The sequence below is a fragment of the Salvelinus alpinus genome, chromosome 25 (assembly GCF_045679555.1).
Source record: "Salvelinus alpinus chromosome 25, SLU_Salpinus.1, whole genome shotgun sequence".
Lineage (NCBI taxonomy): Eukaryota > Metazoa > Chordata > Actinopteri > Salmoniformes > Salmonidae > Salvelinus > Salvelinus alpinus.
In genome coordinates, this window is record NC_092110.1 from 20,408,398 (window position 1) to 20,423,344 (window position 14,947).

At 45.6% G+C, this 14,947-nt stretch overlaps 1 protein-coding gene across 3 annotated transcripts in view; it reads left to right on the top strand.

Moving 5' to 3' along the window:
- The window catches only part of LOC139553593 (steroid hormone receptor ERR2), a 55,169-nt gene that overhangs the window by 23,465 nt on the left and 16,757 nt on the right, over window positions 1–14,947 (top strand). For all 3 annotated transcript variants that reach the window (XM_071366093.1, XM_071366091.1, XM_071366092.1), the window contains 3 exons: window positions 3,301–3,417; window positions 10,310–10,420; window positions 10,904–11,065. In XM_071366093.1, coding sequence (XP_071222194.1) covers window positions 3,301–3,417; window positions 10,310–10,420; window positions 10,904–11,065 — 390 coding nt within the window. The remainder of the gene's footprint in view (window positions 1–3,300; window positions 3,418–10,309; window positions 10,421–10,903; window positions 11,066–14,947) is intronic.

Genomic DNA, 14,947 nt, shown 5'->3' on the forward strand with positions numbered 1-14,947 from the left:
AGTCATTCAGTGAAAAGCCCCCTGAACTCTTACATGGAGATAGTTACATTAGTCATGCTCGAAGCCCAAATTAATGTCAACCTAGATCACCATCCATCCCGGACAAACTCCTATTCTCATAGCTCCCTAATCACAGGCCCGTGCCGCACCTCGCGTGCCCTGCCAATCAAAAGCATCAATCTCTTATTGAACCTTATTTTTCTCTCATTTTGAACCCAAGTATAAAATTGCTTGAAAACCAACTGAACTCAGTGGCCCTCTTTTTATATGAAGTAATAGACCTTGACAGTAAGCCTGTAAAAGTCCGTTTAGATTTTGATGAGAAATACCTGCGATTTTACTATAATTTACTTACAGGACCTGACTTTCCCTCACTGCCCTGGCACAGGTCCTGAAAAGCCATAAAATAAATTGAAATCATTTTTTTCTTCTTTCCTTCTTTCCTTCTGAGATTTTTATGTTATTTGTTTAATACTGTAACTTTTGAAACCAGAGATGAACCCAGCATTCTAATTCAGGGTATATATTAACTCCTCCAATGCTTGACTGACTGGCTGTATAAATAGACATTTGTCTGAGGATCAGTCCTTGAGCTATAAACGCCAATAAAGGTGAACCAATCATGTATTTTTATATATATATACAAAACATCCTAATATTTAGTTGCACCCCCTATTTTGCACTCAAAACAGCCTCAATTCGTCGGGGCATGGACTCTACAAGGTGTCGAAAGCATTCCACAGGGATGCTGGCCCATGTTGACTCCAATGCTTCCAACATTTGTGTCAAGTTGGCTGGATGTCCTTCGGGTGGTGGGCTATTCTTGATGCACAATGGAAACTGTTGAGGGTGAAAAACCCAGCAGCGTTGCAGTTCTTGACACACTCAAACCGGTGTGCCTGGCACCTACTACCATACCCCGTTCAAAGGCACTTAAATATTTTGTCTTCCCATTCACACTCTGAATGGCACATATACACAATCCATGTCTTAATTGTCTCAAGGCTTAAAAATCCTTCTTTAACCTGTCACCTCCCCTTCATCTACACTGATTGAAGTGGATTTAACAAGTGACATCAATAAGGGGTCATAGCCTGGATTCACCTGGTCAGTCTGTCATGGAAAGATCTTTGTACAAATGCTTTGTACACTCAGTGTATATTGGTCTCTGCACTCTGTCCTTTTAGTGTATATGAGAGAGTATGCCTGTGTGTGTGTTTGGGTTTAATGAGTATGGTTGTTTGTGCATGGTCTCTGTTTCAAATCAAATCAAACTTTATTTGCCACGTGCCAAATACAACAAGTGTAGACTTTACCGTGAAATGCTTACTGACAAGCCCTTAACCAACAGTGCAGTTCAAGAAGAAGAAAGTATTTGCTAAGTAAACTAAAATGAAAAGTAATAATAAAAAGTAACACAATAAGAATAACAATAACGAGTCTAAATACAGGGGGCACCGGTACCGAGTCAGTGTGCAGGGGTACAGGCTAGTTGAGGTAATCTGCACATGTAGGTGGGGGCGAAGTGACTATGCATAGATAACAAACAAACAGTGAGTAGCAGCAGTGTACAGGGAGGGGGGGTTATAGATTCCAGAGTCGGCTACTCTGATGATTGCCTCCTGTGAACAGATGGGAAATAGATGGGCTTATTATTATGGTATGGTTGTGCTATGACAACAGACACAACAGGAAGAGAGACATACCTCATCATCTCCCTTTTCTCACACATTTATTTACCTCAATTCCAAAGAGATGAGAGGAATTAGCATGATGATTTCTAACCCAGATACAGAAGAATTTCTAATTATTTAATACATCTTGGGACCCTCCACTTGATCTGTCCAATAACATTAACATAATTGCATAAGTTGTTAAAGGGGGTTGGAGGGTTGAAGGGGGAACCCCACTGGACTGTTATACAGCTCTTACTCTCTCTCTCTCTTTAGAAAACACTGAGCGAGGGTCAGGGTGGAGAGAGAAGCAGGTTGGCTGTGTCGAGATGGAATCCCAATGTGCCTGTGTATGGCTGTTTATCTATAGGCAGGAGAGCTGCTAAAGTACAGTCGGTGTGCAGTTAGACAGGATAATACTGTATATAGGCCTATGTCAGTCTATATTGAAGTCATCAAGGTTAATCCTTCTAAATGGAAAAGGAACTGTACACAGCGTTGAATAGATAATAGTTGAGTAGATAACATGGCTTTGTGGTAGATAAATAAGGAATCCAAGTTTAAGAATGCACATAAGAAAACATCAATGATAAAATAAGTATTGTGCCTCAGAATGTGCTTCTCTGTTCTTCAATTCATGGTGGACAAGGAATGATTCTAATTCAGGACCTCGAGTAGCTTGATATTATTTTGAAAGCCTTCATTGAAAACCTTGACGACAGTAAAATGTAGGGAATCGGACACAAGGAGAATGCCATCGTATATCCTGTCCTTCCTTTCTATTGCTAGTGCTACAGCACAGGCAGAAACATCTCTTTTATTGAGTAGAAGTGAAACTCTTTTTCATTGTGTTGTCCCGGTATCAGACGCTGTAGTACTGGATGTGAATAATGCATAAGGCGTCTTGCCTGTACACTATGTAAATAGTCAACAATGGCAACAGCGGTAACAACAGGTTTGGGGCTTCTGGAGCATTATGTAAAGTGGCCGGGGGCCGTGTGTCCGGCTCTCTCCCCTGCTATTGAGGCAGCAGGCGGCAGGGCGGCCAGCCCCTCTGAAGGGAAGCGGGATGCAGGCTGGATGGTTGGCTGCTCCAGGGGCCTGGAGGGGACATGCTCAGAATTAATGAGAACAATTTAGCAAGGGGCAAGGGTGCATTTATGAAGGGGTCCATGAGGAGTACTGGAGGTCTCCTCTCCCTCCCTCCTTCTTCACCCCCACCTCTGGAAGTTACCTTGTTCCCTGGAGGTCACCTCATCTCACCTCAGACACACTACTGTAATGGATTGTTGCCCAGGAGATGATTAACAAATGCTGATGCCCAATGTCTGGTCTGCACAAACTGATTTTTATAGACCATAGAATCCTGTGTGATATACAGTAACTGTTCCACTGGTTTTTAACCTAGAGTACACACTGCCTCGTACAATGTAAATGACAATGTCCTAAAATGTGTATTGTATCCTTACTTTTATGCTTACTTTTATTCTACATGTAAAAAAGGAGAGAAAAAAGGTAAAAACATTTAACCTTTTGCTTTTCCTTTGCCTATAACTCAATAGGAAGATACACTGCGTTATAAAGAGGGATCAGGTTAAGGCTAACCCATATTTCTTGTCCTTCTCAGGCAACATAGAATACAGCTGTCCCGCCACAAACGAGTGTGAGATCACAAAACGGAGACGCAAGTCATGTCAAGCCTGCCGCTTTATGAAGTGTCTCAAAGTGGGGATGCTCAAGGAAGGCAAGTAAATCTCTAAGTGTCTGTCTGTCTGTCTGTCTGTCCATCTGTCTGTTTGTCTTGGTATCACTCTCTTTATGTTAATTAAAATAATCTCAAAATTCGCAGCAGTGGCCAGACAACTGATCTGAGTCCCTGGTCTGTTCTGTCCTCCCCCTACCAACACAGCAGTAAATCATGGGCAGCTGAGCTGGGGACAGAAATATGCTGAATAGGTCGATCCTGCTGTCTGAGTAATAGAAATGTAACAGTATTCCGACTGGAAAGGCTTCTGCTGGGTCCCTGAGCACACACTCCGGCTAGTCTCAGCTCTCCCCAGCATATTGATCCGCTAAATGTTTTCCGAACATCTCAGCTCTCTTCTTGTGGATGATTTTATAAAGTCACCCCAACTGGGAATTCAGTGACAATTAAAAATGCTGCCGATGGATTTCTCCGGCCAGGTTTCTTACCCCCTGCCAGGCCCCCTGAGACCCCAGGCTGGGCTGCTCCTTCCGGGGAAGGCCCTGGCCCCCTAGCCCCCTACCAACCTGGCCCCCTCCCTTGCATTACTGCCGCTTTATCCCCATCCCCTCCTCACTTGTTGGTCTCTCCAAACAGCCCCAACACATGAATAATGAGAGCAGTGTGGCTGGGGAATGGGGAGGTGCTGTCATATTTATTTAGCTGCCTGCTGGGAAGAGCTCTTTAAGGAAACATGCTCTTTATGTCTTACTTTCCGCGAGCGCTGGTGAGAATAGGTCAAGTGGTGCTTATGTTTGACTAAGCATGATTATCCCTCCACTGCCACTGTACTACAGGGTAGACGTGAAGAAAAGACTCAGAGGGAGATATTCTCTATTACGGTGGCAGAAAAACACAACATGATTAGTCATTTTATACTCTAATTTTATACTCCATAGCAGTAGCCTAATTACAATCCCTTAAAATATGTTGTTAACTAAGTACAACTATTTTCATGTTGTTTTTGGTATCCTTACTCATCAACATGACATGCAGTATACCCAACTGTTACCCCACCCCCGTCTCCCTTAATTCACCAGAGAATGGAATGTATAGTACATCCTATCCCATCTCCAACTCCAGCGGCATAGTAGTCTATATAGATCTCTGCTTTGTAACATAATCTCCTTACTGCATGAAGCAAGATAAAGAGACTGGGCCAGAAAGACAGATTCATCGCTTTACTATCCAATGAAAAATTAATTCCAATATATCATCTGGGGGAATAAGAGACTACAAAATATGTAGTGATGGTCATAAATGCCTGGCCAGTGTCGGGTCAAAGTAGGAGATAGTATAGAGAGAGTGTAGAGATCAAATATGCAGAGAGAGACTTAGTCCAGCATTCTAATGCATACTTCTGTATATTCAGCATATCCACAGATTGAAAACTACGCTAATTCTTACAGAGTGGGTTTCGCCACATATTAGAATGGAGGTAGAGATTACCTCTGGCTCTGTGAAGTCCTTCAGGAATCAGGTCACCCTCCTCTCTCCCACCTCCAGCGACGCTTTTCAAACACAATCAAAAGAAGTAAATACATTTCCCAAATTAACAGAAAGATGTGAAATGCATCTTAATGCACGCCACACGCTATCTTCTCCTTAAAGCAAGGTCAGGCGTTTTACGGCGGCGTGCGTGAGTGTGAAACCAATGAATCTGGTCACAGGGACTAGGGACTGGAGGAGATGCTAGTCTAAGCTCTACGAAGCCATCGGCTCAACGCCATGTCCAGGCTCAGGGGCTGGAGATGGTCAACGCTCATGTGACTAAAGATACCTCTCTGGAGTTCATTACTGCAGAAAGGTCATTCACTCAAGAAAAAAGAAAATACTAATTATAACTTTATAGCTCTACCAAAGGTGTAATGCAGTTTCCTACCATCAGGCGCTCTATGGAACTACAGTACATTTTAATGCATCACAACACACCTAACATCTCTTTTTAAATGTTCACATGTTAGTCATTTAGCGCTCTTATCCAAAGTGACTTACAGTAGTGACTACATGCATTTGTCATACTTTTTCATGCTGGTCCCCCGTTGGAATTGAACCCTGGCGTTGCAAGCCCCATGCTCTAACAACTGAGCCACACGGGCCATGATATGACTGAATTTCAAGACATTCAGGGAGATCTTGGAAGTGCAAATGAATTACTTTTTTCCCTCAGTGCCCATGTTAAGGTTAATAGTTAATACCTTTCAAAGAAAGGCATTTCAAGGCTTTACCTCCCCTACTGATTAAGCGAGTACATGGTAAGGAATTAGTGCATGTTTTTAGTCCATTGGAAAAGGCTCCAGTTTATCTCTGTAGACGTCTTAAGGGAAGTGTAAGGGAAGTGATCTCCAAAGATCAGCAGTCCGCTTAAAGGGGATCTGCCAGAGACTTGAGTTGAATCGCTCTACTTTCCCCCGACTGTATAAAAGAGGAAGTGATCAATAGAAGAATCAAATGTCAGGGGCTACAGGTTTCTCCTCTGATCAATGGAGGGGGATCAGAGCTGAGAGAGAGCGAAAGAGGAACAGATACTATTGAGAGATTACATTGACATAATTCAATGGCAGATGCCCCCCCACACACTGACACACACACATGCAGACACACACACACAGACACATACACACATCACACACACTCCCACGCTACAGTACTGCTGTGCTACCTCTCAGTAATAGGCTCTATCTTGTTATGTTCCCTGGGCTGACAGGTGGGAGCACAACATACATGTTTTAAAGGAGGGTGAAAGAGGCTGATACACAATAAACCTTCCTGTATATCACTCTGATTAGAAGACACGCGATAGAACTACCACATCCCACAAGAGCACCCCTATCATCCTTACTACAACATAAAGTACGTACATACAAGCCACATACTGTACATGCATACACATAAAAATGGATTCACGCCAACACATAAGTAAGACATGTACACAGACAGCCACTGAATGTGTGCTTCAGGAAATGGGGATTCAATTGTTTGGTTCCATAAGAACCTATTAAAAGAATGAACATGCAATGTGAGATGTTTCAAACAGCCCAATGTTTTTCCACAAAGTGTAACTTGGCCTTCATATGGAGCCTGCATCTTGAGTGGGGAGTGAACCCAGCGTGATGTTACTGCAATAGGGTTAGATAGTTCCACTACGATATGGGCAGGTGGACAGAGCATGTGATGAGAGCAGACTGGGGGCCCAATCAGCAGATAGGGATAGGGGGGCCATCGTGTGACCATTTTTCCGCTGCCCTCGCTCATCACCACTCGTGATTAAAAATGCTGCAACACGCTTACAAGCATGCAAAGCTGGCAACAGGGGCTCTTTGAAATAGTGCTGACGGGGGTTTAGCAGGGTGGCTGCCTTGAAAGGCAGGGTTCACCATGCCTCGCCATGTGGCCTTCTGATTTTCCCAGCTAAAATAGGGTCCGCCTAAGCCCCGCTTGGCACTGCCAACCATCCCAGACATCCTGACACTTTCCCCAGGGAGAGACATCCAGAACAGGTGACGGGCTCAAAATAAGGGCCCCTACTACGGCCGGCCACACAAAGTGAGGGAAGACAGGCCCTTTTGTAGGAGTGTGCTCTGAGGGGGATTATTATTGTTTTTGGAGAGAAAGAGGAGCCCTGGGTCAGCTGGCCCCAGCCTCCGCCCCTAGCCTCCGCCCCTAGCCTCCGCCCCCAGCCTCCGCCCCTAGCCTCCGCCCCCAGCCTCCGCCCCTAGCCTCCGCCCCTAGCCTCCGCCCCTAGCCTCCGCCCCCAGCCTCCGCCCCTAGCCTCCGCCCCTAGCCTCCGCCCCCAGCCTCCGCCCCTAGCCTCCGCCCCCAGCCTCCGCCCCTAGCCTCCGCCCCTAGCCTCCGCCCCCAGCCTCCGCCCCTAGCCTCCGCCCCTAGCCTCCGCCCCTAGCCTCCGCCCCTAGCCTCCGCCCCCAGCCTCCGCCCCTAGCCTCCGCCCCCAGCCTCCGCCCCCAGCCTCCGCCCCTAGCCTCCGCCCCTAGCCTCCGCCCCTAGCCCCCGCCCCTAGCCCGCCGCTAATCTGTGCACAAATGCCAGCCGCCTTGGCCAAAAGCCCTTTACCCCTTTACCCCTTTACCCTGCTTTGAAGAGCTGACACCCGAGATAACCGGCCACTACCACCCTCCCTTTACCCAACCACAGGGTGATGGGGCAGGCCGTTAAACACAGAGGTGATGAGGCAGAACTCACCCCTCTTCACACACACATTCACATACACACAGATACATTTACATACACAAAGGCACATACACACAAATACATGCAGTACCGATGCACCGGACACAAACAAACAATCCAAAGCTTGGTCCATGGCTCACCGAAGTGACACATAGGCTTGACCAAGGCCTCTGTGAGTTTCTCCAAGAGGAGTCAGACACATGGAAAGAACTGGTCTACTTCTCTCTCTCTCTCTCTCTCTCTCTCTCTCTCTCTCTCTCTCTCTCTCTCTCTCTCTCTCTCTCTCTCTCTCTCTCTCTCTCTCTCCCTCTCTGACACAATCCCTTGCTCTCTGTCTCATTCTCTCCCTGTCCTCCCTCCCTGTATGGTCCTGTTTGACTGTAAAATGAGACAGGTTAGTGCCAAGCTTTAATTCCTGTCAGCATCTGGTAATTATGACCGGGAAAGCTCTAATTACAAGAGGCACCCATGTACCTGGGACTCCTCGTCACTGTGGCTTTACGCTGGCTGACACGTACAGCCACATGACTCACCAGCCAGCCCAGACCAACACCACAAGACAGCTCATAGGCTATGGTACATCCACACCTGGCTGTATCTGAGCTCCTCAGGAGAGCCCAGAGAAACTCTAGAATGTGGTGACATCACAATTATCGCTGGTATTTTCCACTCCTATAGTACAACCAGATAAATCTGAATCGTAACCCTCCTAAGCACTTAAAAATTGCAAGCACCAACTTGGTGACATAGGAGTCCGTCTTGTCATGGGTTCATACTCGAGGCCTCGTCCCTGAATAGATTTACTGGTCAAATATTCCTTGACACTATTTTTACATGCTACATATGAAAGATGTAAATTGGGGAATGAGGAATTTGTGATGTTCACTAATGTGGCAGCCGTCAGATGATCCCCCAGTGTTTGCTGAGAAGGATGGGTCTCTTCTGGGAATTGTGGGTAATTAGGTTAGTAGGTTGTCAGTGTCAGGAAATTTAAAGACAATCCTAATCAGATGTGTTTCTAGGGAATCAAATAATTTATATAAGTCGAATAAAATCTCCTTATTCTATTCCTACACGATAATCCTGTTTGCTATAGCTACCCATGCATAGAGTCTAGTTTGGGAGAAGGGGGTATGGTTCACTCAATGGAAAGGGTGAAAATGAAAATGACCGTTTTCATAATCCATCGTTTCAGTCCTTTCTATTGAATGAAGGCTATTATTTCCGTACTAAATCATCTTATTTTTTCTCCCCATTCATCCCCACTGTCTGTTCCCTCCATCGTCCTCTAATCACTGTACATAGGGACATCCAAACCCATCCTCAAAGAGAGTACAGGCTGAGGGGGAAATTGTATTAGCCTCATTTGCAGTGGTCACACAATACCCAGCTATGACACTGTCTTTGTAGTTATAAAGTGTTGAAATCATCAAGTCCTCTCCCTGTCAGTGATTTTAGCAGAGGGCACTTGGTGTGCTGACAAATACATCTCCTCCACCAGCTACACCATACATACAGTACAGGATAATACCTCTGATCAAATCTGGTTGAGCATCCATTTGTTTAGGGGGTTTAGGTTATACATAATGTGGAAATAGATAGACATTTACTATACAGGGTAAAGATCCATCAGGCCCGTTCAGCAGTGGGCAGGACCGTGTCCCTGTCCAGCCCCAACAGGATGTTAAACAGAAATGTTTTGCATACGATTAAATGAAATCACCAAACACCATCCTGTATCACATAAATGGAACACTGCAGATTAAATATTTTAACTCCGTTGAAAAATAATAGAATAGAAAGGACAATCCAAATGGAAACGTTCTTATCAAATAATGAAATAATAAATAACTTATGTTACGATGAGGTTGGTGACATTTACAGTATCAGTGCAGGACCTGGTCCCCTGTGAGTGGCAGAGAGTGATAAGCCTCATGCCTGTCCCGTGAAAGAGGGGTGAAATAAGGAGCTTTTATTGGAAAGCTAACCTCTATCTATCTGTGTCATAATTCTATAAGACTGTACACCAGACAGTGTGTGGATGTGGTTGTGTGTTCATTCCTCCTACATTAGCTACATGGCTGGACACATAGGCCTCTAGACACTGAGCTCACAGGTACCTGCCTTGTTGTTCATTAGTATGCCGTCCACCTCACCCAAAAAACTAAATAATTAGAGGACCAGTCTGTGAGATCATTGACCCTGCATTAAATATTCATATGTTTAGAGCTTCGTCAGGCTCGGCAGTGTCACAGTAGACCAGCTAGGCATGGACCACATATGGGAACGCAGCGCCAGCCGGCAGTCCTTCTGACACACTGACACTCCCTTTACTCTCTCTCACCATGCAGACAACAGAACAGAGCCATTCCTCTGGGCAGACACACACACCTCAGCTTGGTCAGGCTTTTAGACGTAATGCCCCCTCTTATAACTAGAGGAATACTTTAGATTTGTTTTTGATCATGTCGGAATCTGATGAGTGAATCTGAGTGTGTGATTGGGGAGTTCGACATAAATGTTTGTTGTGTTACTCTCTACCAATAACAATGTACTAATTGTGGAACTACTTAAAACAGTGTTAAATTGCTATTTTTATTGATAACATTCCTATGTTGTAGAATTGATTGATTCATTTTATTTGTTAGAATGGTGAAATTGGATTTCCTACTCAAAGGTCTCCTTGCATCTTGTCATGTGTCAGGTGTGCGTCTGGACCGTGTGCGAGGGGGAAGACAGAAGTACAAGAGAAGGATGGATGCGGAGAACACAGCGTACCTGGGCCTCACACTCCCCCCTCCTGCCAAAAAACCCCGTGAGTAGTGCTCTGTCACCTCACTACCCACCCCCTTCCCGCAGCGTTCCCCCAGACCAGGTTCACTTAAAGATAAATGCATTTTATTCAGACCAGATTCTCCTGTTGTCTGGATAGGTGTATTTCCATAGGAGAGCACTTCTAGAGAATATATATTATGCCAGACAGGCATTGTTCTGGTAACAGCTGAGTTATGACAAATCTCAGAGCAGATGACCGATATTAAACAGTGACTGGCTTCTCAGGGATGGCAGTCCTAGGAATATCCTCTCACATAATGTTGACTAATGTGAGGAGAATCTTTATTATCAACCATATTAAACCATTCATTCGTTTACTTGTTAGAGCTAGAATTAGAGCTAGAAAGAGAGAGTGAATGATTGTATATCCTAGCATGTACGTTTGTATCTGAGAGTACCTGTATTTGCATCACAGTAATGTGACCTTTGACTGTTGTTTTGACCACCTCTGCTTCCTTGTCAGTCACAAAGATAGTGTCCCACCTGCTAGTGGCCGAGCCAGAGAAGATCTACGCCATGCCTGACCCCACCATGCCTGAGAGTGACATCAAGGCCCTCACCACGCTGTGTGACCTGGCTGACCGGGAGCTGGTTGTCATCATTGGCTGGGCCAAGCATATCCCAGGTACGCCCACCCATCTACAACCCACTGCACTACTTGAGCACCATAGAAAGATATAGAACACCATTCACTCATGATCAGCTATAACATACTGTGTAGTTCGAAAAACAACACGTGATAGCAGTTTAGATACAGAACCAGCCATTAATTTCAACTGGTAGAATCTGACATCATGATTAGTCCTTGTTAGTTCCATTTAGAGTAGTTCAACACCAAGTCACCCTAATGAACCCTCTATCCCATCATCCATTTCCCTGCCTTTGCTTCTGATGGGTGCGCATGCACACACACATACACACACACACACACACACACACACACACACACACACACACACACACACACACACACACACACACACACACACACACACACACACACACACACACACACACACACACACACACACACACACACACACACACGCACAAATGCAAACACAGATAATTAATGTCAGCAGCTCACATGGACCTAGGGGCAAAATGGAGACAGCTTTAAAATAATCAAACGAATAGAGTCCAGCTAAAATCCCTACTCTGAATGGGGAGGGACTACAGCCCTGGTGTCAATATATACCATAACCACAGTGGAGATTTAGAGCAGAGCACAGGACAGCTCACTCACTCACACACACACTTCAATTGAATTATTGATAGGCATAATCATGTTTCTTCTCTGCTCCATAGACATCGTGATAGACGAGGTGTTAGGTAATGAGATGCTGTTAAATTAAGAATACCACATTCTTTGTCAGCAGACATTCTGCTCCCTTCTAGAATTTTCTCTTGATTCTGACAGTCAACATATTGTTTAGGGACTCTTTTAGCAACCAAAGCAGAGTCTGTCTGATCTTGAGGTTGACCCTGATAACTCTAGAACATTATAGCACGCTAGGCATAGAGGTAACCCACTGAAAGACTGTGTCTTTCAGTACAGCCTCAGTACAGCCTCTGTTGTATAGCCTCTCTGTACCCTTGTCTTCTCATCAGCATAGCAGACATGTGTCTGCGCTGACATCAGCTGCAGAACGCCTGCTGTAGTTTAAGCTGGGCCTCTCTTGGTTCTCACCTTGTGTGCAGGACATGTAGGTGTGACAACTGTACCTGGACAGACAGGTGGTCGGTATATCTTAGAAGAGAAGAAGTGTAGTAGTCAGCTACAGATCTAGAGATTAGGACTTTCCCAACCAGACTGTTCTGTACAGCCCATTGTCAGCAGAGGGAGAGTTTAACCAAGGAGCTTACTCAGGACTGGATCAGACTGACCCAATAACACAGTCTCATCCCATTTACCTAGCCAAAACAAGCCAGCCAGGTACACTACCTCTGGCTAGAATATACAGAGAAAACACCACTGTTCACCTCTGGCAATGTGCAGGGTTGTAGTATTATACAGAGAATATTACAGAATTCTCTTCAAATTATTGAATAACTATGAAAGTATATGAGAGTTGAATCAGTTTGATTACCGATAGGCTATTAAACTGTCATGTTTTCAGGGCCTTTGTCTTCCTGTGTTGACATACAGTACAGTAAATATGGCGTGCTAACTAGAGTGCTCTGTATGGCAAAGCTTTTAAGTGCTGCGTTAATCCGATTATCATAACCTGCATTGTACAGTGGATAGTTGACTAATCTTAATTGGATTTGCCATGGAAGGCCTGAGAATGATCATCACTCCATAATGATGGTTTAACCCAAAATCCAACCGGAAGCCAGACTGTCTGACATGTCTAAATGTGTGGAAATGCTTGGCTTTGCATAGTGCTACTGTTGTACTGTACAAGCTGCAGCAGGATGATTTAGCATTCTGATCTGCCTGTATACCCACACACAAACATTTGCATCTCTTACCTATTGTTTATATTTACATGACTACTCATAGGAGTCAGGTAAATATAAACAACAGCGACTTACTGTATTCAGGGGTTACACATTTCAGTCTAAATTCTAAATTCTATTTTTAACTTCTAAAAATTATAACACAGTGTCAGGACTATAATCTAATTTACAACCTTTATGATTCTTTACCTACCCCAAAAGTGGTAATAAAATGGTAAAATTTGAATGAAAAGGGAGACTGAAACTGTAACTCCAAAGCTCCCCTGTTCTCCCTGTGGTGAGCTCTGTATTAGGTCATTCCCTCTACACCAGCCATGAAATGGCTGCATAATTGAGTTGTACATGGCTGAACCTGATCAGAGATGGTTCACTGGCTGACCCAGACTCCATGCACTAATACTCTATGCACCAATGGCACCCCAGGGCAGTCTAGCACAGCCACAGAGCACAGAGGACCATATTTCTCCCCCCATTCACGCTCTCTGTGAGGAAAAGAGAGGGAGAAAACTGCTGATTGCATTCTGATAGATTTTTTGGCCTTTGGCAATGGAATTAAAAAGATTAACAGTTCATTATGAAGTGGGCCACATTGATTAGGACATTGACAGATGGGCAATGACCAGATTCCAAAGGTAACAATTTATACGTCAAGAAAATTGGCACTTAAGTTCTCCCAATAGATTTTTCATTGCCTCTTTTCTTGGCTAACATTTGAAAAAGTGTTTTAAAAGTGCTGTAATTTGACATCTAGATCTAACCAAGTCTAATTCGAGGATGATTAAGGAACAGCAAAGCGGTACTATTAGCTTCCGTAAACGGTATCATTCTCTCACAAGATCCCATATCAATTTAGTGTGTTATCTCTCCTCTAATTTATGGGCTAGAAATACATTACATTACTATCCTACATTATAGTATAATTGTACAGTTATACTGTAGCTGAGGATCTCAATCACAGATGGCTGGTGGCACCGGAATTGGGGAGGACAGGCTCATAGTATTGGCTGAAATGGACGGAATTGTATCAGACACAAACACATAGTTGATACCTATCAGGTTTCAGGTAAAACCCAGATGCAGACAGTGTCGAAGAAACAAAAGTTTATTTCTAAAACAGGGGCAGGCAAACGACAGGTCAAAGGCAGGCAGGGGTCAGTAATCCAGAGTGGGTGCAAGGGGTCCAGAACGGCAGGCAGTCTCAGGGTCAGGGCAGGCAGGGGTCAGTAATCCAGAGAGGGTGCAAGGGGTCCAGAACGGCAGGCAGTCTCAGGGTCAGGGCAGACAGGGGTCAGTAATCCAGAGTGGGTGCAAGGGGTCCAGAACGGCAGGCAGTCTCAGGGTCAGGGCAGGCAGGGGTCAGTAATCCAGAGTGGGTGCAAGGGGTCCAGAACGGCAGGCAGTCTCAGGGTCAGGGCAGACAGGGGTCAGTAATCCAGAGTGGGTGCAAGGGGTCCAGAACGGCAGGCAGTCTCAGGGTCAGGGCAGGCAGGGGTCAGTAATCCAGAGAGGGTGCAAGGGGTCCAGAACGGCAGGCAGTCTCAGGGTCAGGGCAGACAGGGGTCAGTAATCCAGAGTGGGTGCAAGGGGTCCAGAACGGCAGGCAGTCTCAGGGTCAGGGCAGGCAGGGGTCAGTAATCCAGAGAGGGTGCAAGGGGTCCAGAACGGCAGGCAGTCTCAGGGTCAGGGCAGGCAGGGGTCAGTAATCCAGAGAGGGTGCAAGGGGTCCAGAACGGCAGGCAGTCTCAGGGTCAGGGCAGGCAGGGGTCAGTAATCCAGAGTGGGTGCAAGGGGTCCAGAACGGCAGGCAGTCTCATGGTCAGGGCAGGCAGGGGTCAGTAATCCAGAGAGGGTGCAAGGGGTCCAGAACGGCAGGCAGTCTCAGGGTCAGGGCAGGCAGGGGTCAGTAATCCAGAGAGGGTGCAAGGGGTCCAGAACGGCAGGCAGTCTCAGGGTCAGGGCAGGCAGGGGTCAGTAATCCAGAGTGGGTGCAAGGGGTCCAGAACGGCAGGCAGTCTCAGGGTCAGGGCAGACAGGGGTCAGTAAT